This window comes from Diabrotica undecimpunctata, chromosome 10 (genome assembly GCF_040954645.1).
Source record: "Diabrotica undecimpunctata isolate CICGRU chromosome 10, icDiaUnde3, whole genome shotgun sequence".
Taxonomy (NCBI): domain Eukaryota; kingdom Metazoa; phylum Arthropoda; class Insecta; order Coleoptera; family Chrysomelidae; genus Diabrotica; species Diabrotica undecimpunctata.
In genome coordinates, this window is record NC_092812.1 from 48,146,518 (window position 1) to 48,171,942 (window position 25,425).

At 34.1% G+C, this 25,425-nt stretch overlaps 1 protein-coding gene across 1 annotated transcript in view; it reads right to left on the reverse strand.

Moving 5' to 3' along the window:
* Window positions 1-25,425, reverse strand: part of Oatp74D (Organic anion transporting polypeptide 74D) — a 39,097-nt gene continuing 13,672 nt past the window's right edge. The window contains exons 3-9 of the mRNA XM_072546283.1: window positions 12,387-12,527; window positions 9,127-9,255; window positions 8,835-8,999; window positions 7,053-7,178; window positions 3,239-3,302; window positions 811-1,349; window positions 1-337 (exon numbers count right to left, since the gene is read on the reverse strand). Coding sequence (XP_072402384.1) covers window positions 213-337; window positions 811-1,349; window positions 3,239-3,302; window positions 7,053-7,178; window positions 8,835-8,999; window positions 9,127-9,255; window positions 12,387-12,527 — 1,289 coding nt within the window. The 3' untranslated portion in view covers window positions 1-212. The remainder of the gene's footprint in view (window positions 338-810; window positions 1,350-3,238; window positions 3,303-7,052; window positions 7,179-8,834; window positions 9,000-9,126; window positions 9,256-12,386; window positions 12,528-25,425) is intronic.

A 25,425-nucleotide genomic window follows, 5' to 3' on the forward strand; every position in this document is an offset into this window, starting at 1 on the left:
TGCCATTTAAACTAGATTTTATTTCTTGACTACAATTTAGTTAAAACACGTTACACCAAAAATACTTTTGTTGGTTTGTTAGTTTTCTGAAAAGTTTACTTGAAGCACATTAATTGCACCTGAGTTCCGACTACCGTTAATTATTAAACATAAACCTGCTCTTTAAATTTTGCTGCAGTCTCTAATAAATCTTGCCAGTTCTTTTCACTTTTCTATGTAATTGTAGGAAGTTCCTCTTCCTGCGTGGATTGTTCGTCGACGAAGTTAATTTTAACAGCTTTGTACCATACTACGACGTCGACTACAAATGCACATAACAATATGACTCCAGTCGTTCCTACAAAAAAGACATTTACTTAATAGCAAATTAATTTTTCCATAAAACACGGTAATAAAAATAAAAAGATCTTTCATTCCTTCTGTTTGTCTTCCTTCTCATGCATACCTTTTTAATAGTTGACTCACTGGTAGTAGTAGTTTTTCACTTTAATAATATTGTCTTTCCACTACTCTTCTCAACTCAATGTTTTGTCGAATCTCTTGAGACAGTTATTATTTTTTTATTTTATTTCAGTTTTCCCGTTGACTATTATTTTTATAGATACTTTCGGGAAACGAATGCCATAGTTTTGATAAATCAGTTTGTTTTCTTATTAACCGGTAAATTTAATATATTTCGGCTCTAATTACGTTTAATACTGCAGTTGTCAAATCGAGAAGGAACTCAGTCTGTGTGTTATTAATCAATTTCGTTCTTTAATGCGGAGAAATAATGGACAAATAATATCTCTAATAAATTAAATAACTTACCGTGATAAAACATTCTAAAGACGTCCGAGTCGTAGAGTCCGCACGCGCCTTTTTCCCCACATGCCATTTTCCAAACAAGGCAAGCAGAATCAACAACAGCACCATAAACTATCGGACAAGGAACATTGCCAAAAAGCCCTATGGCGAACTGGATCAGCCCCAGCGCCATAGCCTTGTCCCTGGGGTCTACACATCGTAAAATAAGCAGCATAGACCCCACTTCTCCCGTTGAGTGTATAAAAACGAAAAACGAAAACAGTATAATATAAAGAATAAAACTATCACAATCTTGACTACAGTATCCGATGGTTGCATTCCCAAACACACGTTCATCTCCAAATTTTTCATTTGACAAGGATAAATTCAAACACATGCAATCTACATATTGCGTGATCTTTCCATCAGTTCCGGTAAAATTTAGACAACCAGCGTGACAAGGTGAGAGGTAGGTTTGTCCATCTTGTCCGCATATAGGTGTAAATTTATTCTCGTTACAATCACAGTATGATGAATTGCAGTTTAGTTGCATAGTGTCGAATCTAAAAAAAATTATAATAAATAATATATTGTAGTATAGAATAAAAATGAACCGTCAATAATAAAATAATGTTTAATACTACGTCAACCAGTCGAGGCCAAATTGTTTATATGGGGATTATGCCAGTATATGTGATAATAATCACACCGCGATCTTGATGGTCGTGTGAATAAATGGGGAACTCCCAAAACAAAGTAGAAAAAGAGGAGTCAATCTTCATCAAACAGGCGGGTAATAATGGAGAAGTTCCGGTTGGAGACAGTCAGAGATCAACGATATCAATTCCAGAGATGACTTCGCATCGAGACCGCAAGGTGAATAGAGGTACTTAATACTAATTCCAAAGCTATCGATTTTAAAAACTAAAATATTAAGTAATCCGTAAAATAGTTTCGAAACACAATTCAGATTTCTGCCTTAATCTGAGCCTTCTAAAAATTGCAAGGCAAAACAGACGTTGATAAAGATGTTAATAGAGACATGGGGAATCTAAAATTTGCATTCCACGACATGTCTCCTCAACTAAGCAGAAATCCTTAGCGAATTGGTTTCTTGTACTCATACAGAGTAGATCCGAATAAAATGAAAAAGGCAGTCAAGATTTGATTTCACGTACAAAGTGTCTATGTATCTGTTTATACGTATTTCGCCCTAATAGGGCTCATCAGAACAGCTATTCATAGGCTTTCTCAACGTGAAAAATAAATCTTTTCTGTCTTTAAGAAGCAACACTAAAATGGCTTCGATATGGACGCAATAGCGACATCTGATAATAAATCCGTAAAATAGTTTCGAAACACAATTCAGATATTGAATATCTCCTTCTATAAAAACCCTTCTCCGGGTCCAGATGATATACCAATAATTTTTCTCCAAAAACTAAGCACAAACGGTAGAATATAACTCCTTAAATTTTTGAACAAATGTGGATACGGCACTATAAGTCTTGGTCAAAATCATATTTTATCCCAATCCGTAAAACTCAAAAACCGAAAACAGATCCCAATCCTATAGACCAATATCCCAACCTCATTAACTTGTAAACTATTCAAAAAGATTATAAACCGGCCCCTTTCATGGTTCCTGGAAAATAAAAAAAATGCTAATTCCGGAGCAGAACAGCTTTCGTCAAAATAGATCAACGATTGATAACCTAGTTGATCTTGAATCCGAAGTTCACGAAGCAATCATTAACAACCTATTTTCTGCGATATAAAAAATTGCGACATAACTGATTGCTCGTTTCTTGATATGACTTCTCTTGTGATCTTATGTATATTTTTATGTTGGAAATGTGTATTCATGATCATCATCTTATTGTCCAAGCAGAATTCAAGTAATAGTTTTCCATTATTTTATCCTCTCTCCGTATGGGCCTATAACATCGTTCCAATTTTCTACTTCTTTTCCCACTCTAGCATTTATATCTCCTGTGACTACTATTTTCGCTGTACAATTATTTATTACTTCTTGCAGTTTGTCCCAGAACTCATTCTTTTTGTTTTTTGTTGCATCTTCATTAGGTCCATAGACTATAATTAGGTTTGAATAAGAAACAAAGAAGCTGAAATAGTAGCCAAATTATTGGTAGAAAAAGTGATCTTGAAGTATGGAGTACCAAAAAGAATAGTTATCGACCAAATTAGAAGCTTTCGAGATGGTTTTATTCAGAAGAATGCTAAAGATCTCATGTATACAACACAGAAACAATCAACGTGTGTTACAAATTATGGAAATCGTTAAAGAACTTTACAGCATTAAAGTTCTTTATGAAATATGAGAATAAAACAAATCCCTACAAATAAAACTTGTAAGAACAATAAGGTGGATTTGTAGTGCCTTACAAAAATATATTGTTTGTGTAAAATTGTGGAATGTTGAATTACTCACCCATTATCAATAATTCCAGAAAAGTCATTCATTGGACACCCTATGAACATGAGTATTCCCATCCCTAAAATAAAATAACTTCTTGATGATAATATTTTGTGTCTGAACACATTATGTAGGTATCCAATTATTAGTTTACTAAAATTATTGTGACATTTGTGACAAGAAAATTTTAAATAATTTTAAAATTCTTCGTCACTGGGTTATGAAACTACGTTGGGATTATCAGCTGTGCCGTAATAATTGTGCTATCACTAGTTTTCAAACGGAGTTTAATAAAGTAATTTTAGTTGCTATACAAGAAGTCAGGTTCAATCTCATGTTTGATATTGTTACGAACATACTCTCGGCATGGCCCAGGTAACGGTTGCATTGCATCTCTAATACTCTTCTCGAAGAATCGAGGCGTATCGAGTGCGAGAGAGAATAACCGGTCACGTAGGCGAATTAGAGGTGGGACAACGCCAGAATATTCTCGAACCTAGTAACTGTAGTATATATAGGTAGCAATGTTAGAAGTAGGGTTTAGTTGTTAAGATACTACCGAACTGTAAAGTTATAAATAAATATATGTATATAAATTCGAACCGCTCGTTTTATTTAATCACGCTACAGTGGTGTCACGGTGTGAGGATAATTGATTTATTTAAATATAAATTCAGCAGTGACTTTTGAAAAAGACTTTTTAACATTTTAAAAAGTACGCGTGCCTGACCAAAGATGCTGCTAGTAGAACTGTCATTAAAACAGTTGCGTGAGCAGCTAGAAGAACGCGATGAAGACTGCAGTGGGTCCAAGAAGATACTCCAAGAACGACTGAAGACTGTGCTTAACAAGAATGGAGAAGACCCAGAGACATTCCAGTTTCAATCAACAGAAGAAGCAGTTTTAACGAAAATAATTGATGGAAAATTTGAGAATGTCTCGAAAAAAATTGAAGAATCTTCTAAAAGAGATGATAATAAATTAGAGAATGTTCCCAAAAGATTCGATGAAACATTCGAGAATGTATTTAGAAGATTCGACGAGACTTCACAAATAATTAAAGAAATATGTATTCAAAACAATGAGAAATTTGAAGAAGTCTCAAGAACATTCGATAAAGTAGAAGAGAAGATCAAACAATTAGAGACCATGATAAATAACACAAAAGTGCTACCACCAGTTAATACGGTAGCCTTAGATCCGGTAGTGAAAGAAGAATCACCGAGAGACGAAATGACACATCATATGAGATTCAAATTGCCACCATTTGATGGAAAGTCCTCTTGGTCCATATACCTTAGACAATTTGAAGCTATTGCGACAGCCAATCATTGGACAGAACAAGAAAAAGCTGTGTCTTTGACTGCTGCTTTACGAGGTGATGCTGCGGATATCCTAAGCTCAATTCCTAAGGGTCAAGAAAAATGTTACCAGACCTTGTTCACTCGACTAGATAAACGTTACGGAGATGCCCATCTACAACCAGTCTACAAAGTACAAATAAGAAGTAGAATCCAACGAGCAAGTGAGAGTTTGCAAGAATTTGAAGCAAATATTGCTCGTATAGCGCTGTTGGCCTATCCAGAGGCACCAGACAACATTTTGGAAGAAATCGCTGTAGATGCCTTCGTCAATGGGTTAAGAGACATTGAACTACAGAAAGCTTTACGACTAGCAAGACCGAAAGTTTTAGATGAAGCGCTCGCTATTGCCTTAGAACATGAAACAGCTAGTCAAGCTTCACGGAGCTATCGAGTACGAACCTCTGAAGAGAGCGACGAACAAAACGAGAAACGTCTGGAGGAAATCGTACGGAAAGTAGTTCGTGACATGATGCCGAAGAGACGTGAACCGAGATGTTGGAATGGTAACGACGTAGGTCACATTCGTCGTAAATTGCAAGAAAATAATACAACAGTCAGAAAGCTAGAACAAATCGAACACAGGGCTGGAAAAAGTCATTCAAATGCTGATGCTCAGTCAAGACGGGCATACAGTGCAAATCGTAATCATTGTCTTGAATTAGAAGAACGACTTTGCCCCGTGAGACGAACCGCCGTCATTAATGATCAATGGCAGCCTCAACAGCTACAAGACGCTCAAGCAGATGATCCATGTATAAAAAGAGTATTGGATTGGATGCGTCGAAGTAAAAGACCTTCTTGGCAAGACATTAGTGCATGTAGTCCAGAAGTCAAGTGTTACTGGAGCCAATGGAATTGCCTAGTGCTGAAAGATGATCTTCTGTATAGAACCTTTGAGAACGATGATGGTACAGAAACTAAGCTTCAGTTGATTGTACCTAAAAGTAAAGTGTCAGAAGTTTTACGTCAGTTGCATGACAGTTCATTAGGTGGACACTTTGGTATTACGAAGACTCTGCAAAAGGTTCGAGAACGGTTCTATTGGGTGAACTGTAAAGATGATGTAAGAAGATGGTGCCGGAAATGTGAACTGTGTGCAACCAGTAATGGTCCAGTTGGTAAAAAGAGGGCACCCATGAAACAGTACAATGTTGGTAGTCCTATGGAAAGAGTAGCAATCGACAATGCAGGTCCACTTCCAGAGACGAATGATGGAAATAAATATATCCAGATTGCCAGTGACAGAATGAAAGATCAATATGATTCTCGATGCAAGAGTGAAAGCTATGAAGTAGGTGATCTTGTTTGGCTTTATAATCCACAACGTCGTCGAGGCTTGTCTCCCAAACTGCAAAGACAATGGGAAGGTCCATATGAAATTAAAAAGAAAATAAATTACGTAATATACCAAATTAAGAAGTTGCCGAAAGGTAAACCAAAAGTAGTTCACATAAATCGTCTTGCACCATATGCTGGCTCAAATGAAACAGAAGAATCACGAACCCTTCAACATAAGATCAAAGATGACCGTCGACCAAGCTTTAATGAATTTATGTCAAATTACGCAGAGAGAAAGAGTGCTAGATTCGGCGTGACCACAGAAGTTCAGCAGGATCTTTTTAGTGTTCCGCATGACGTCTCTCTAGCCCACTGTGTTGCCCAAGATCTTAAGATGACTAAAGGAATCTCATCCGTATTTTATAAGAAATTCGGTCGTTTGGACGAGTTAAAAAACCAGCAGCCTAAAGTTGGAAGAGTACTGAGATTAGAAGATGGTTCCCGATCTTTGCTGTATATGGTGACCAGGAAGTCTTATACAGACAGGGCAAGCTACGAGGATATATGGCGTGCTCTAACTAATTTGAAGAAAATTGTGTGCAATTACGACATCAAGAATTTGGCCTTACCCAAGATAGGCCATGCACTAGATAATCTGGACTGGAAGATTGTCAGAAGCATGCTTGAAGTAATCTTCCGAGAAACCGGCGTACGAATTACTGTGTGTTGCATTAACCCGATGAGATCGTATCCTTCAAAGTCAGTAGACTGTTATTTCTTTCTAAAGGGTTCATGCAGAGCTGGAGAGTCCTGTAGATTCCGCCATTCTGTGCCTACATATAGAGTTGCTGATCGGGACGATCAGATTTAAGAGGGGAGCAGTGTTACGAACATACTCTCGGCATGGCCCAGGTAACGGTTGCATTGCATCTCTAATACTCTTCTCGAAGAATCGAGGCGTATCGAGTGCGAGAGAGAATAACCGGTCACGTAGGCGAATTAGAGGTGGGGCAACGCCAGAATATTCTCGAACCTAGTAACTGTAGTATATATAGGTAGCAATGTTAGAAGTAGGGTTTAGTTGTTAAGATACTACCGAACTGTAAAGTTATAAATAAATATATGTATATAAATTCGAACCGCTCGTTTTATTTAATCACGCTACAATATAATTAAAAAATAGTTACCTATTGCATAAAGGACTGCGGTACAGGCAATCCATGCTGCAACAAATCTCGCATTTGGTTTAACTCTTAAAATAAAAACTCCGCTTATAATAATTCCCAGTCCCATCACAAGAATTCCACCAACACCTAAAACATGTTCAATTGATAATATTAACAGTTAGAGACTCTTATTACTTTATTTACCAAAAGTCTTACTCTGAGCTATGGCCGTAAACTTACTTTAGTTACCAAACTTCCAAAGGATAAGAAATGAAAAAATCATACATTTTATAAGTTAAGACGAAGGTGGCAACAAAGCAGATATCCAGCCCATAAAACAGAACTAAACAAGGCAATGCACAAACTCGGAAGAGAAAACCAAAAAAATACAAATGAATTAATTGGACTTTACCTTAGCAAATTGAGGTTTGACAATAACACTGATCATTCATTATGGAAGGCTACTAAGAAACTGAAAAGACCCATCATGCATACTCTTCCAATAGAAAATGCAGATAGTAGCTGCGCCAGAAACAATGAATTTCTAAAAATGAAATTTTTAGAAAACTTACAAAACATATTCCAACCAAATGAGGGAGATGACCTTGAGGAACTGACTGATATATAGCAAGACGAAATGGAAATTAAATTTCTTACTCCTAAAGAAGTCCAGAAGGAGATAAATGAAAATATTAATCCTAGAAAGGCGCCTGGATTTGATCTGGTAACAAAAGAAACATTAAAACAGCTGTCAAAAAAGCTATAGTGAAAATTACTAACCTAATAATTGCATCATTCTGGCTTAAGCATAAGCCGATTTATTGGAAAGTTGCGGAGGTCATAATGATAGCAGAATCAGATAAACTGCAAAATGAAGTTTCATTTTACAGACCTATGATGACAATTTTCCCATACAGACCTGTTCTGATGATGACGGTGAAACTATTTGAAACACTATTGGTAAAAAGATTAAAACCAATAATAGAGGAAATGAAACTCATACTACCTCATCAGTTTGGTTTCAGGGAAAGTCATTCGACCTTTGTTCAAATACATAGAATAAGTAATTTAATAGAAAGAGTACTCGAAGGAAAGAAAGTTTGTTCAGTCGTCTTTCTGGATACTGCTTTCTGCTCAAGCATGAATATGGCATAAGGGCCATATTTACAAATTAAGAGTACTACCAAACCAATACTCTCAATTATTGGAATCTTACATTTTAAACAGACTATTTAGAGTCAAGCAGAAAGAGGCCTATTCTGGGCTGAAAGAAACCAAAGCGGAGATACAAATAGATGGTGTAGTGGGACCGTTACTCTACCCATTATACACTAATGATATTCCACACATTGAAGATGGTATGATAGGCACTTTCGCTGACGATCAAACTATTCTATCTGTTGGATAAGACCATCAAGAAGCTGCAAGAAAACTACAGATCTCAGTGAATAAAATCAATCACTGGACAAAAAAATGGAGAACTAAAATTAATGGTACAAAATCAGTGCATGTCAATGTCACATATAGAAGAGGGCGATATTAGCCTATCAGAATAGATAATAACATTCAGGATCCTGTACTTTTGCAGATTCTGCAAAATACCTGGGGTTACATTTGGATAAGAGATTGCGTTGAAAAGTTCACATTAAAAAGAAGAGAGAAGAACTCAACATAAAATTTAGAAAGGTTAACTGGATGCTTGGAAGAAATTCTAAATTATCAATTCAAAACAAACTACTGATTTACAAACAAGTACTAAGACCAGTTGGTATAATAGAAACAATTATAATACGTAATATTTACCTGATATCATGTTGGCTGATGGTGTAGGCAGTCTAAACTGAGTTTCAAGGTATTTAGGTAAAAATGTATAAAGTCCTGCTATTGGAAGTATATGTAATACACTGCTGGCAGTTCTATACATAAGAATATCATTATGTAACAGCCTTTTTACTGTCTTTGGAAAATCTAAAACCATACAACTATATAAATTTACTGCTATTAACAATAAATAGTCATTGCACATAATAGCCATATTCATAGTTTTCTCATTATTTGATGTTTCATATTAAATATAATGTGCAATAATGCTTACCTTTAATACTAGGATGCTTTTTGTCACTAAAACGTAATCTATCAGTCTGTTTGGAACCTGAGAGTCTTTTGGGGAAGGCAAACATAGCAAATGATGCCAACATAAGCAGTGAGGAAATCAACACTAACCCTAAAATAGATATTTATATGACACACAGGAAAAGTGTTTATTAGAGGCTTGGCCTGTATTCTTGAAACAGGCCAGACTTTAATACACATATAGTTATTGAGGGGTGTACGGTTGTATTATAGCACTAGCACCTTTTATTCGGAACTGCCACATCGAGCGTGATTGACGGGAGATGGTTCTTAATAACTGGTCCTCATAAGACACCTAACCTCCATAAGGCGGAGGAACCAAGGGATGATCAACGACATAAGGATGCGGAAGGCAATGTAAACCACCGCATTAAAATTCATTAAGTATTCTACACTATTCAAAATGGCAGAAACAAATTTAGAAAAGGCCCACAGTCTGGGGACCGCTTCAGTGGGGGAGGGTGCGAAGAATCCCCCCGTATACAAAATTTAAAATATCTAATAAAGTTACCAAAATTAGCCAACGTGGATATGGAGATAAACCGATTAAAAACAGAGATTCTAGGCCTGAGTGAGGAACGATGGCCGGGAGCCGGGAAAATAAAAACAGAATACGGAGTACTCTAATTTGCAGGTAATAATGACTCGAATCACTACAATAGTATCTTCATCCACATACACTCGTATCCTCCAATATTGAGAGATCGGTCATGGACTATTTACCAATCTCAGATTGCGTGAAGGTTTTGAAGATCAATACCTCTAGCAGAATAAAGAATATTGTACAGGTGTATGTTCCTACAAAAGGCAATGAAGATGACTTAATTGAGGAACTCTACACCGATTTAAAAGATGCCATAAAACTGGTAAAGAACGACGAAACAAAAATCGTGATTGGCGATTTCAACGCCAAAGTAACAGCAGAAGCAGCAGTAGAGAATATCGTTACAGACTTTGGACTTGGTGACCGAAACAACAAAGGGGACCGCTTAATACAATTTTGCATCTAACAACAACATTTTCTAATCCAGGAAAAACACATCCTGGAGCATTTGCAAATAACGATCACCATACTGTTAATATGGAAATAATTTAATCACGTTCATCGTCCCAATCCAGCAAAGCGCTTATATATATATATATATATATATATATATATATATATATATATATATATATATATATATATATATATATATATATATATATTTATATATTTAACTCAAAACTCAAGAACTCGTTGATGAAGGCAAAAGTGGCACAAAATCTAGAGGGAAGAATTCAGAACATTAAGTTAAGCATAGGAGTCGAGGAGAATTGTATGGTAATGAAGATAGTACTCCTAGAAAAACAAACAGAAAACATTAGTTTTAGAACATAGACAAAAAAACAACCATGGATTCTAAACATAATGAGAGAACGGAAGAAGCAGAAAACAAAAAACGAATATAGGTATAGGGAGTTTAATAAAACTATTTGTAAAAAGTGCAAAAAAGCAAAACAGCAGTGGCTGGCGGAAAGATGTTGTGAAATTGAACAATTGCAACAAAAATACTACTTGCAGAATTTACATGAAAAGATAAACAAAATAACAGGCAGAATTCACAAAAAGAAGAGCGGAATACTAAAACACAATGCCAACCAAGTTATTGTTGAAGTTGAAGTAAGTTGAAGAAAAAATAAGCATCGAAAAGTCACATCAGAGAGGAACTCCGGATCAGCTAAGATTAAATTGGTCTAACACACTTAGACAAAGGCAAGCAAAAAATCTCATAAAAGTGTCGCCTCTACGGTATCAAACCGCCTTCTCGAAATGAGTAAAACATATATCAACATGGTCACTGGCCTCACTTGTCACTGGCCTCACTTGTCGCTGACCTCTCAGATATTATTTAAAAAATGGGCAAATCAGATAGTGAGAACTGTCGTTGCTGTAACAACGAAAAAGAGACGGCAGAACATATTCTACGCCATAAACGGCGTAGCACTATTCTGCAAACGACTAAAATTCCTAGGAGAGGTCAGTCTAGCGCCACCTAACATAGAAAACAAGTCACCTAGGAAGCTAATCAACTTTATCAGAAGTATTGGCATCCTAGAGTCGATAGAATGTCCTTTGGAAAGCTTCCTAAAACGCGCAAACCACCAATCTCTACTCATACTAGTCGATATCTCTTCTAAATGCCCCTGGTAACGTCTTCGAGGGGATCCTCAAAGAGAGACTTTCAGATTTTACTGCAGAAAACAATATCATCCTCTCATTACAATTCAACTTTCGAGAAGGTCACTACACAAAGTGTTGAAGGAAATCGTTATTCAGCTTACACAAAATCTAAATGATAAATAATTCGCCCTTGGTGTCTGTTCTGATGTTCAGAAAGACTTCGATTAGGTCTGTTATGCCGGACTATCGCAGAAACTGCTGAAAATGGGTCTTCCCATTCGGTTTGTCAAACTCCTCTAAATCAGATATGAGCTATGTTTCCTAAACAAGGACATACAGCAGGAGTCCCACGATGTTCCATTCTTGCACCCACACTTTACAGTGTATACAAAAGCGATTTTCCCAATATCAGACGAACCAACACGACTATCTTAGTTTACGCAGACGACACAGCTCTATTAATAACATCAAGAGACATATATGTCATCTAAAGGTAGGCTCGAACTCAGCGGATAGGAAGGGGTCAGTTTTCTGTGGGTTCCCGATCCTATCACACAATCATACCTGTCTTATATGGAGATAACAGCCTCAGCTGGCCTCAAGACGTTCTCAAAAATTAAAATCAGTTTAAAAAAAAAATGAAAAAAAAAAACGATACTTTGTCTAAGCTCTCTCTTCTCTGGTTTTTACTATCCTCTTAAGGACCACAGATCAACCACCACCAGTGATAGAACATTTTCAACACCAGTATCTACACCCACTACCAAGAAAAACTCTCTGAAGAGGCAAAAAAAAGTTTGCTTAAACGTCAACTAACACACCTAAGATGACAAAACGGTTTGTATCGATAGAGAAGCATTATCCATGTATCATTTCTGGCTAATGATTTTACACCTCATCTAGTGACAAAAACTAACAGTTTGGGCTTCTCTGCGAATTCGTATGGGGTTTCACCCATACAATATGTGTCACCTTATAATAAAAAAAGCAAATTTGGCAATCTATAGAGGTTAATGAAAATTGATTAAAAAGGAGATGCTGATTTGTTATCAAAATACCTAACCACCATGCTCCAACCCATCTGGGATCCGAAGAATCAATTTTTGGGTCTACGGATAAATCTGCATAAATACTGGTACATATCGATCCAACAATAAATCCTAGGGCTGGACCCAGTATTCTAACTCCAATCGTGATGGCTAAAAAATATTTATTTATAGTATATTAAGATTAGTTTACGAATAATTTGCTATACCACACATGGATTCAAAAGAAGCGAACAAAAATAGCAGCTTAAAATACAAAATACATAATTACATCAAAGTTATTAATAAATTATATACATTCTCAATAAATTAAATCAAATTATATACAAAGCAAACCATAATAAATACAAGAAAGCCAGTAATTAAAAAAAAAATGAAAAAGTACATTAGCTTTTTATATCTGGAAATTTTCACGATTAGTCACAATTTTGGTAGTTAGGCATGTGCTTTATCCCAAATTAACAATTTTTTGCAACGATCTAAGACAGAAAACAATAAAATTAGAAAGATTCTACGCTGCTTGAATGAAAGAAGAGAAGATGGGAGATACTACTAATACAACAAAATGTATAGCAAACCCATCAGCAGAATGTAGCAGGCTTTGATTGCCGATACTAAACGAAGAAGTCAATAACAAGAATATACCAACAATAGCGAATTAAGACAGTAGGAGGCATATCGTCTACAATTATACACAATATGTATGCAACACACAATACGCACAATTAATACATAAACACGTACATACACATACAAATAATTCAGAAACACACAAAATAATCAGAATGTGATGTACTAAAAGCATGGCTGTTGCTACAAGACCGTGGCCAAGTAAGTGACCCATCTAACTATCGAACTATTACGTTGCTTGACACCAGTTTAAAATTATTGACTAAGATACTTCGATTGTATTAGACTACAAGTTGTGATTGAACTTTTACACAGAGAGACTATAACAGCCACTATAACACAGATAATAAAGGATATTAACTCTTATTACAAAACAAGAATAAAAATAGGAACCGAACTAACGGAAGAGGTCAACATTCAATCAGGTATAAGACAGGGTGATAGGTTGAGCACGTTATTGTTTAATGGTCAAACTAATAGAGGAAGTAAAAAAAATCAGGAACAGGGTACAAAATGGGCAACAGAGAAAGAAAGATTCTGTGCTACGCAGATAATGCAGTAATAATATCAAATAATGAAGATGACCTACAACGAATGCGCAAAAAAGTTTAACCTGAAAATATCAACACTAAAAACAAAGTCCCTCGTTATTGCTAGGGAGCCAGTGAGATGCAAAATTGTAATAAACGAAGAATTAATAGAACAATTATCGAAATTAAACTATCTGGGAACGCAAAAATCGGATTATGGAAACATCTCCGAAAGAACCTGCATTCAAGGTAACAAGGTGCTATAGAAACAAGAGGAAGATCTAGAACAAGGTCCCTTGATAACATCGATGAAGACATGAGAAATATGGGAATACGTGCTTGGCGGAGAAAGGCGATGAGGAGAAATGATTGAGGAGGCTAGGACCCACGTAGGGTTGTAAAGCCTGAATGATGATGATGATGATAGAAACAAGAGCAGAAACAACAATTACAAAGAAAATCTTGAGAGAGATGAAGAACAACAGAGATGAAAACACTGAAGGTGATAGCAAGTAAAACTTTAAGATACAGAATGCCTAATACACAAATCAGAGACATGTGTAAAGTACATGATATCATCAGATGGGGACGCCAAAAAAGACGAGAATGGAACCAACACATTAACAGAATGGAAAGAGAGGGACTTGCCGGAATAGTAAGAGATGGAAAACCAGAAAGTAAAAGACCACAAGGAAGATCCCTAAAAGATGGAAAGATAGCTGGCAGTCAACATCGCAAATACTGCTAAATCAGACCGTAAACAACAGGCCTTAAGGTCTAACATACGAAGAAGATGAAGAAGTAAGGAACTGCAAGGGTTTTATTGTTTCATATGGTCAACGGACCTCCAAATATGAAAAAAACGCGGAGTGCTACATTTAAAGGGGTGCGTTTTTGAGAAAGAAGTAAATTAGTTCCTATGCACTAAGGTGCATTTGAGTGAATTCTATGCAGTTTTCGTACATATACATCTACAGAAAAGTTGTTCAAAATTAAATTTCCTATCGAAATGTCACCTTTTAAAATTAAAAATTATTTTTTTGGCAAACATATATTCAAAAAACGAAGCAAAAAAACAAGAACACACGCGATTTTTCTTTTTTGCCACATAACTTTTTTTCACGGGGGCATATGTATAGGCATTGCTTTACGGAAAAAAAAAACTTATCGTTCCTCTTCAAAATGACATTTAGTAGAAGTCTTCAGGATTCACAGTCTCCGAGATACGATTTTTCAAAGTTCGCTACTCACACCATTTTTCCTATATTTTCGCAAAAATTGTTCTATAACTCTTACGCAGTTTTAGGTATATACAATGGTACATAAAATAGAAAGAAACAATTTATACCTTTAAAGTGGTCTACCGTAAAAGACTTTAAGACTAATTTTAAGCAAGATATGGTTCTTCAAAATTTTCTACTTTTAACGATTTTTGCTATTACAGCAAAATACACAAATTGCGTACGAAAGCTGCACTCTTAGTCTTTAAAACACATTTTAATTTTTGTTGATAGGATACTCTAATCAAAAGCTATTGAATTTTTACCGTCGAGTTGAGAATTTTTTTTTAAATTGATTTCGCACGCTTAACACATTTAAAATCGTCGGTCGCTTCAAGAGTTGTTTCTGAGAGAACGGTTCATTCTATAGAAAAAGTGCTAATAAACATTTTTTTTCAACGTTATCTCAGCTGAATTTCTTATTTAAAACATTTTTTTCTAGGAGTGGCAAGCTTTTTTGCATCTTTTTTAGAGTCTCAAAATTTATATTCGTATATAAATCGTTGCAAGTATCACAATTTGACGAACCATACCTTATTTACCGTTAGTCTTAGAATATTTTACAATAGACTATTTTAAAGCACAGAAAATAAGTTTTCTTTTCTATTTCGTAATGCATATACCTAAATGCACAAGAAAAAAAGTTGTAATGAGAAATTAAAAAAAAAATAGAGGTAAAACTTGGCAAAAATCCTTAAAAGTGACCAGATGAGTGACCTTCTAAGGTAGACCATTTTAAAGGTAATTAATTTTTCTTTCATTTAATGTTGCACTGTATATACCTAAAACTGCGTAGAACAAAGTTTGCGAAAAAATAAGGAAAATGTCCAAAAAAATGGTGTAAGTGGCGAACTTAAAAAAATGGTATCTGGGATACTAAAAATCCCAAATACTTTTACCAAACGTTATTTTGAAGAGGAAGGATAAAAGTATTTTTTCTGTACAGCAATGCTTATACCTATAACCACGTGGAAAAAAGTTATGGGGCAAAAAAGAAAAATCGCGTGTGTTCCCGTTATTTTTTGCTTCGTTTTTTGAATATATTTTTATAGTTTCGATAGGTTATTTAATTTTGAACAACTTTTATGTAGATGTATTATGTACGAAAATTGCACAGAATTCACCCAAATGCATCTTAGTGCATAGGGACAAATTCACCCCTTTCTCAAAAACAAACCTCTTGTAGCACTTCGCGGTGTTTTCATATTAAGGAGTCCAGTGATCATATGAAACAATAAAACGCCTTTAACGTTGTAGTTCCTTTTAGCCCCATTTTTTTGAACATAATCAATAGGGAAACCAGTAAAAAACTAGAATCGTTCAGACCAATATCGTTTCTACCAATTATTTCCAAATTATTTGAGATCTGGCTAATAAGAATACAATATATACTCAAGCACAAAGAAATTATTCCTTCCCATCATTAAACATAATATAAAATCATATACATTAACGGAATAACTATTAACAACGTAAGATATGCAGATGGCACCGTGATTATGGCGGGCCTGCTGAGCAACTCAAACTATTACTAAAAAAGACAAACAATTTCTTTGAAAAATATGGACAAAAAAGACAATAAATATATGATAATAACAAAGAAAATAAATATACAAACGAACACACATTTGGAAGATGTACCGCTAGAAAAGGTTGAAAAATAGAACCTGGATTTCAGAAAATAATAATCAAACAACAGAAATGAGGGCCAGGATAAAAAAGCAAGAAGTGCGTTTGTAAAAATAAAAACAATTATCTGCAATAAAGACCTTTATAGACTAGAATTGAGAGTAAGAGATCGTGTTTTCGATACTACAATATGGGCTTGAAAGCTGGACGCTGAAGCAACAACACATAAATAAGTTACAGTCATTTGAAATGTGGTGTTACAGAAGAATGCTTAAAATAGCAGGAACACAGAAGAAAACGAGAAATGGACAAAGAATACGAAATAATAAACACAATAAAAATAAAAAAGTTACAATATCTGGGGCACGTAATGAGGGGACAGCGATATGAAATGCTAAGATTGATAATACAGGGAACGATAAGAGGAAAATTGAGTGTGGGAAGAAGGAAAGTGTCATAATTGAAAAATTTGAGGGGTTGGTTTAAATGCAAATCAATAGAACTCTTCAGAGCAGCGGCATCTAGATAGAATAAAAATAGTGATGATGATATCCAACCTTTGGTTGGGAGACGGCACTTAAAGAAGAAGAATAAACACTCAACGATAGACCAAATACATCGCATAACAAATATTATAGAGAGATCTCTAGAAGAGAATAAAATATGCTCAGCTATTTTCCTAGACATAGCAAAAGCATTCGATTAACTGTGGCACAAAGGCTTGTTACTAAAAATATATCTTTCTTCTTTCTTTTCTTCCTCTTTTATAATATTATTATAAAAGGGGTCTATAAAAAATAAAGAAGTTTTGTAAAAGGCTCAACTATGCGAGTGGATTTTTGAAATTTTTAAATTAATTTCAACCCACCGAAACAAAATAAAAACGAAAAAATTACGTTTTTGCGGATACGAGTGTGGTTGGAGAAGGGTGGCATAATCAAATAGAACGTAAAAAAATGAAAAAATTGAATTCTGAGAGTGAGCGCATTTTGTCTGTCCTAACGGAGGTACCTTTTTTATTTTGTTTTGATCCAATTCGGAAATCGTTTTCCAATTTGAAAAATGTAATTTTAATTACAACGAATTGTGGTTTTATCCCATGTTAAAAAAATGTAAATTTAATTTTGAAATTAACATGCTATGGCTTCGACAAGAACAAAAGGATTTTGCTGAACAGTATTTTTTGAAGGATCTACATTTAGTTTCAGAAACTTTCATATAACTGCAGTGACCTAGTGTAGATCCAACTACCATACTACAAATTGTAGTCTGTAGCTACAGTTCTTAACGTTTCCTTATGTTTCCTCACAAGTATAAATGACCATATAATCTTCACTATTATTTAATATGCCTAAGGATGTAAAAAACCTACAATTTTATTTTTCTACGGTTTGATAAGAAACGCATTAAAAAAATCATGATTGTTAATAAACTTGTAAGTTTTGTTTCTATCATGACCGTAGAAAAAATTAATACTTTATATAACTAAGTACCCAAAATCTTTCTAATTCTAAAATTTGGCTATTTTACTTACACAAAACAATAAAAAAATCGCCCAAGCACGAGCTTGAATCATGGACCTTTGGATTTGAAGTCAGATGCACTACCCACTAAGCCATCACAGCATGTTTACAAGTCTGCTGGATTACTGGATTATTAATATATAAACTTTTGATTTTAATACTTTTAAACTTTACTTACTGAAACACAAAAATCATTATGAACTTCACAAATATTTTATTTTCTCTTGAACGGTAAAGAACTTTATATTGAGACTCTGATAGTAGGTATTATATTCATAAACTTTAAAAATATATACGATGATGTAATCTTGGTTGAATTTATGCAGAGACCTAAAAGTAAAAATTGGGATAGCTATAATAGTCTCGACAACGCAGGTCATTCACACAGGTACAGTAATTCAACGTTTTTAAACATTAGAGAAATTAACAAATTAAAGTATTACAGGTTACAGGTTTTTTTCTCAAATTGTCTTTATTTTTCAACATTATTCAAATTTATCAGTCTTCCGAAACGGCTTGGCTTCTCCTCTATTCCATTTAGCCCAGTCTGTTTAAAAAAAAAAGGTGGAAAAATGTTTCGCAGATATCTGAAGCTTTTAAGACATAGGTGGGGGACACTAGATGATGAATAGATGAAAAGATATTCCTAAGTTTACCTTGCATAATTTTTTATGTCAAGAATATCTTTATTTTCCCGTTTTTTTAATTAAAATTGATAAATTTACAGAGATATTTGCAAAAAAGCAGTTTTTTTGCACTAATTTATAAGTTTTATTAATTTTTTTATTAACAAAATAAAATGGTATTAATACATATAAACATCAAGGAATTACCATCTTTTAGATTTGTGCGAAGTTATTTAATTTGTTTATCCCTGAGGCTAATTATTTAAACTATTGAGCTTGCCCTATGCATGATGCTAGACACATTCAGCAAATTTCATAGGATTCTTTAAGACTTAGACTATCTCAGAAGTTAAATGAATATTGAGTTTTCATCGAAATTATTTACAAAATAAAAGTTTGAAAAAGGGGTATGTTTTTTACTTATAAACAGTTGTAATAACTTCTATATTTTTCAAGCTATAGACTTGTACGTACAACCATTGGATAGCTGGTAAAAAAGCTCACATTAAAAAATAAAAAACCTTCTATGACCGATAGGAACGAAGTTAGTGACTATTTTTAAAAAAATCATATCTCCATTGTTTATAAACATTAAGAAGTAAAATTTGCACAAATTTTGAATGAAAATCTAAACTTTATATTGAAACTTATGGCTATAAAATTTATCTAATTTTTCGAATAGACGGTACTTTCGAAAGATCGACATAGGAAAGTGGAGAGGATATCTGTTTCAGCTCCGTTTTTTTTCGGCATCGGAACTTCAAATTGCAACACGTAGGAAAAATTTACATTATATCGGCTTCCTTTGCAGCTGCAAGCCTCTTTTTTTTTATTCTGGGGTAGCTCGTCGAAATATGAATAACTACATAGTTTTCACTGGCCGGAAAATATGGGAAAACTCGGAAAAATTGAGTCCATTTGAAATTCACCCTAAATACTTACTTTTTTTTAATTTGCTCGAATAGTCTGTCGCAGTATTAATAATGATGACATAATTTTCACCCCCCATAAATCTCGGAAAATCCCGGAAAATCAACATTATGTTGTTTCATTTTATATCAATGATGTAATAATATTTATATATTTTATAAATTAAATTTCAGGTAATTTTTTACACATTATATTATTATATTCCTTATATTAATTATAATTGTTTGTATTTTTATAATTAACAATATTGATTTTTATTCTATTTTTCTTACAAATATGATATACAATATTAATCTAATCTGCCTTACTGCTTTGATAAAATAAGTCGAATTTTTCATCACTTGCCTTATTAAATTTTGCAATGTTTATTGAACTTTACTTTTTTTATTTTCTTTACATACATTGGTTTAAAAGTTAAAATTTGGTTCATTTATTCGACTTCACTGTCAGGTCTGAACCTTTTTGTTGCAGGTTGTTTGTCTTCACTTATTAAGTCGGTTTTTCCATACATTAACATATTAATGGGCGATCTTAATGCCAAGGTGGGTCAAGGTAAGGTAGGAGAACAAGTGGGAAAATATGGGCTTGGAAACAGAAATGACAGAGGAGATCGATTGATTCAATTTTGCCAAAGTGAAGACTTCGTAATAACAAATAACTTTTTCAAATTACTTCCTCGACGGTTATATACATGGACATCTCCACAACATACCAAAGAAAAAAATAGTGAGAAATCAAATAGACTACATTATGATAGCAAGGAGGTATCATAATGCTGTTAAATGTACTGACGTACCCAGGTGCTGGTATAGGCTCAGATCATAACCCGGTAGTTACTGTGATAGAGGCGAGACCAAAAAAGATTAGAAGACCACACAGAACGGAACTAGATTTAAATAAACTTAGAAACAAAAATATACGACAAGAAACAGGGGAAGAAATAAATGAAAATCTCCGTTCAGTGCAGCAACAAATTAACGATACAAACAACGTTAACCAAAAATTAAAGTACATAAATACAGCTATACAAACACCAGGAAAGAAACATCTTACAAAAACAACAACAAAGAATAAGGGGTGGATGACACAAGATATACTAGACTTGATGGAACAAAGAAGAAAGATGAAGAATTACCCAGACAAATACAAAGAAATAAATAAACACATAAAAAAGAGAATAAAAGAAGCCAAAGAGGAGTGGATTAAAGAACAATGTGAAGAAATGGAAACCTATGAGAAAAAGTACGATGCGTTCAATATGCACAAAAAAGTAAAAGAGATAACAGGAAGCATAAAGAAATGCCAAATAGGTAAACTTAAAGACAAAGATGGAAATCTTATTGTAGATCTAGAGAATAAAATAAAAAGATGGACAGAATACCTGAATGAATTATTTGAAGACGATAGAAACAACTTAACTCAGATAATCAATGCAACTGGGCCAAACATATTGAAAGAAGAAGTAGAATACGCTATAAGAAACGCTAAAAATGGAAAAGCAAATGGACCTGATCAAATTCCTACAGAACTGTTGAAGCTTTTGAATGATAAATCCGTAACCATAATATTAAATTTTGCAGCGAGGAGCTAAAACAGTTTCCCCTCCACTTTCCTATGTCGATCTTTCGAAAGTAACTTCGTTTCGAAAGGTTTTAAGTTTCGAAAAATTGTATGAATTTTATAGCTATAAAATTCAATATAAAGTTTAGATTTTCATTCAAAATTTGTGCAAATTTTACTTCTTAATGTTTATAAACAATGGAGATATAATTAACAAAAAAATTGCCGCTAACTTTGTTCCTATTGTTCGTAGAAGGTTTATTTTTTTTGTTAAATGTGAGTTTTTTTACCAGATATCTAATGGTTATACGTACAAGTCTGTAGCTTGAGAAATATAGAAGTTATTACAATTGTTTATAAGTAAAAAACGTACCCCTTTTTCAAACGTTTATTTTGTAAATAATTTCGATGAAAACTCAATATTCATTTAACTTCTGAGATAGTATAAGTCTTAAAAAATCCTATGAAATTTGTTAAATGTGTCTAGCATCATTCATAGGGCAAGTTCAATGGTTTAAATAATTAGTCCCAGGGATAAACAAATTGAATAACTTTTAAACTATTTGACCGATCGGGGGGAAATTTCGCACAAATTTAAAGGACGGTAATTCCTCAATGTTGAAATGTATTAATAACATTTTATATTGTTAATAAAAAAATTAATTAAACTTATAAATTAGTGCAAAAAACTGCTTTTTTACAAATATCTCCGTAAATTATTTATCAATTTTAATTGAAAAAACGGAAAAATAAAGATATTCTTGATATAAAAAAATGGTATAAATATTGTTTATTTAAATAACAAGGGAAAAAACTTATAGATAAAAAATCTGACCATAATCTGAAAAAATTCTGACCATAAATTATTGTTTAAAAAAAAACGCAAGGTAAAAATAGGAGTATCTTTTTATCTATTCGTCATCTAGTAACCCCCACCTATGTCTTAAAAGCTTCAGATATCTGCGAAACATTTTGCCGTGAAATCGACGATTTTTGTATAACCAGACTGGGCTAATTAGGATGTATGTGTTTGACAGTAAGTTGGGCATCATTAGAGTGAATAATAATAAATAACGGCGGATCTTTGGAGGACATTAGATAGCCATGAGTCATGTGTATATGTCATATCTTTAGTCTTCGCATTATAAACTTTTCTTTTCTTGATAGTCATGCCGGGAAAAGAGGATTACTACTGCTAAGTAGAACATTTGTACTAAACATTGAACTAAATGTACAGGAAGTTCGTAAAATACTTGAAAAACTGAAGAACAGAAAAGCAGCAAGTAAAGACGGGATACCAAACAAATTACTGAAATATTGTGGAGCAGCAGTGACAGAACAATTACAACATTAATTAATAAAATTATAAAACACGATAAAATACCGGAAGACTGAAGAACGAGCGAACTAATTCTACTATTCAAAAAAGGAGATAAAAACAGCCAGAAAACTACAGAGATATAAACTTGTTAAATACAAATGCAGACTGCCCAAAAACTTACATTGGTCAAACAGGTAGAAATTTTAATAAACGAATAGCAGAACATAAAAGGGCTTTCAATAATAGAAAAACAGATTCTACATACGCACTTCACCTTCTAGATCATAATCATTCTTTTAATGACGAATTTAAAATTCTACACATTCAAAATAAAGGCCTTAAGCTATCTTTGTTAGAATCTATGGAAATCAACAAGTTAAAAAACACAGATATAATTCTGAATGACCAGCTTGAGACAAACAGTTCTCCCCTCCTCAACCTATTTCATTAGAGACTATAAAGTGTAAACCCATGCCAAAAACAGATCACTTGAGAAAGGCAATCAGCCGAAACAGCTGTAGTGATAAGAATTTAAAATAAATTTTGTGGAAGTTTTGAAAACAAAGTTTTCAGTGTTTTATTGTTACATAAAATGAATTTCCATCAAGTAACGGTCGAATCCATCAATTAAATCCTTAGGGATTGCATTTTTAGAATATTCGTTCAAAGAGAGAATAACGTTTGGAAGATCTTTTCTCAGATGGGATAGGAGTGGCATTTATTAATTACAGATCCAAGTTTTGAAGTAAATGCGCAGTTGTTTTTAGACGCGGTTGAGCCTTGTGGGAGACTGTAAATATTTGCGACTAATCAAATGGTATGGTAAATTATCTGGATTGGCAGATATCCCAGATAGTTATGTTAATAATAACTGTTCACGGCGACTATCTACTGGCAATTCGTTCGATTCTATGTACAGGCTGTAAGTTGGACTGGATCTAAAGGTCCCATACAGATCCGTAGTGCAAAATAGTGCGCACAGTTTAGATATCTAAGAGAAGTTTTAGAGGCTGAGATGTAAATGAAACTTCCATAAACTAATTTTGAACGAACCAACGCTCTATACACCCTAAATAAAACTGACTCATTAGCTCCTCATTGATAGTGTGATAATGAGTTGAGTAAGTTAATTCTGGTTAAACAGTTAGTTTTTATGTTTTCAATGTATTTGTTTCAGTAAGTTTATTATCAAAAGTAGGTACTAGTAATTGTGGTATTCTAGTTCTTCAAGCTGAACTCCATTCAGGATTATATTTGGTGAATGACTGTTAGTAGTTCTTTTTGAAAATTTGATTAACTTGGTTTTCTATGTTTAGCGTATTTGACAGGGTTTTGATGAAAGATGCTATATCCCTTACAGCAAAAATAAACAAAACGGGACTCAGTACGGACCCCTGACAGGCAAATTTTTGTAAGTTTGATTTAGATATTTTCCCGTAAGTAAAATTTTGAAGCATCTATTCGACAAGAAGTTTTTTATGAAATTATATAGAGGTAAAATGTATAGAGACGCGGTAACGGTGCTTGCCTTGCCGAATTGGTGCTATAAAAGATGGGGAGTGTGAATTGTGGCAAATGCTGTTAGTTGACGATTGTCGGTCACCGTATTCACGTCGCCATGGCAGCCCAAGCCCGTGTAAAATACACTTCAGAAGAACGAATCTGACCGTTAACTTCGTACCTGCGTTGTCATGCAGATTACCAGACGATATTCAATGAATTCACTACGAAGTATCCAAATAGACCTGTTCCTACAAGGCAGATGGTTTACAAGTTACTTCTATGGTAGTGGCACAGTATATTGCTTAAAAAGAATTCTTTTTAAGCAATATACTGTGGTAGTGGCAGAGAACTCGTTGCTCAAACATTTGTTGAGACGCCCAAGCAATCCAAAGTTCGTGAATTGTTTCAATTAGTTATCGTTATTCATTAGTTATCGTTCATATTTGATACATGCGAGTGGTAGACTGCTTGCACAGAAGACGACGCACACTTTTATTATAAAATTCTTTTGACGACACATGCGGCGGTATATCCACATTTTATTTTTATCCGCTTTCTTTAAGGTCCACGTTTCGGATGCATATTTGACTATGGGAAAAATGAGTGTCCTTACCAGCCTTAGTTTTGTGTGTATTGTTATGCTAGAATTTTTCCAAATTGTTACCAGTTTCATCATAGCTGTTCTAGCAATAGTCAACCTACTACGTATGTCTCTGTCACACCTGCCGTCATTTGTTATTAGGGACCCTAGGTATATGAAACTATTTACTACTTCAAAGCCATCAAAAAAGAAATCCCAAAGATAGATAGATATCCCAAAGAAACTCATAAAGCTTACGAAAATGAAAATGGAAGGATCGACGGCAGCAGTAATATCAGATGACGGCATCTGCAAAAATATAGGTATAACAACTGGAGTAAGAGTAAGAACTCTCTATCAAGGTCACTATTTAATGTCGCTAGAGAAGGAACAATAAGAGCTACCGAAAAGGTACAATTGTAACATCGACGACGCAACTTATGGCGAACGCTGACGACATAGGATTGATGAGTAGAAACCTAAACAGTGTAAATAAAGAATTTGCGAAAGTGTGCAAGGAAACATCCAAGAGATGTTTAGCAATTAATTAAAATAAAACAATCCTAATTTGCTCAAGAAAAAAATACAGTTAATGTGACAAGGTTAAATATTGGCGAATATGATTTTGAAAAGGTAGAACTAATGGTAGAAGCACAGTAATCAATGAAATAATTCTGGCAGAAAAAAGAACTTACTGGAAATACAACTTAATCAAAGAAAAGTGTACGTTGATTTGCATAATACTCGTCCCTTACTACTTGAGCCTTTTATAAGTACACTAAGATACACGGATGATTAGTTTCTGCTGGCAAACATTGTTTGCTTTTTTTGGTGGCGGTAATTTGGTGTGGTACTTTTGTGAAAAAATAAGTCTTAATTTAGCAGCGTGTCAACAACTTTTTGTTTTTATTTATGTTAATATTGTTTTAAATTATATAT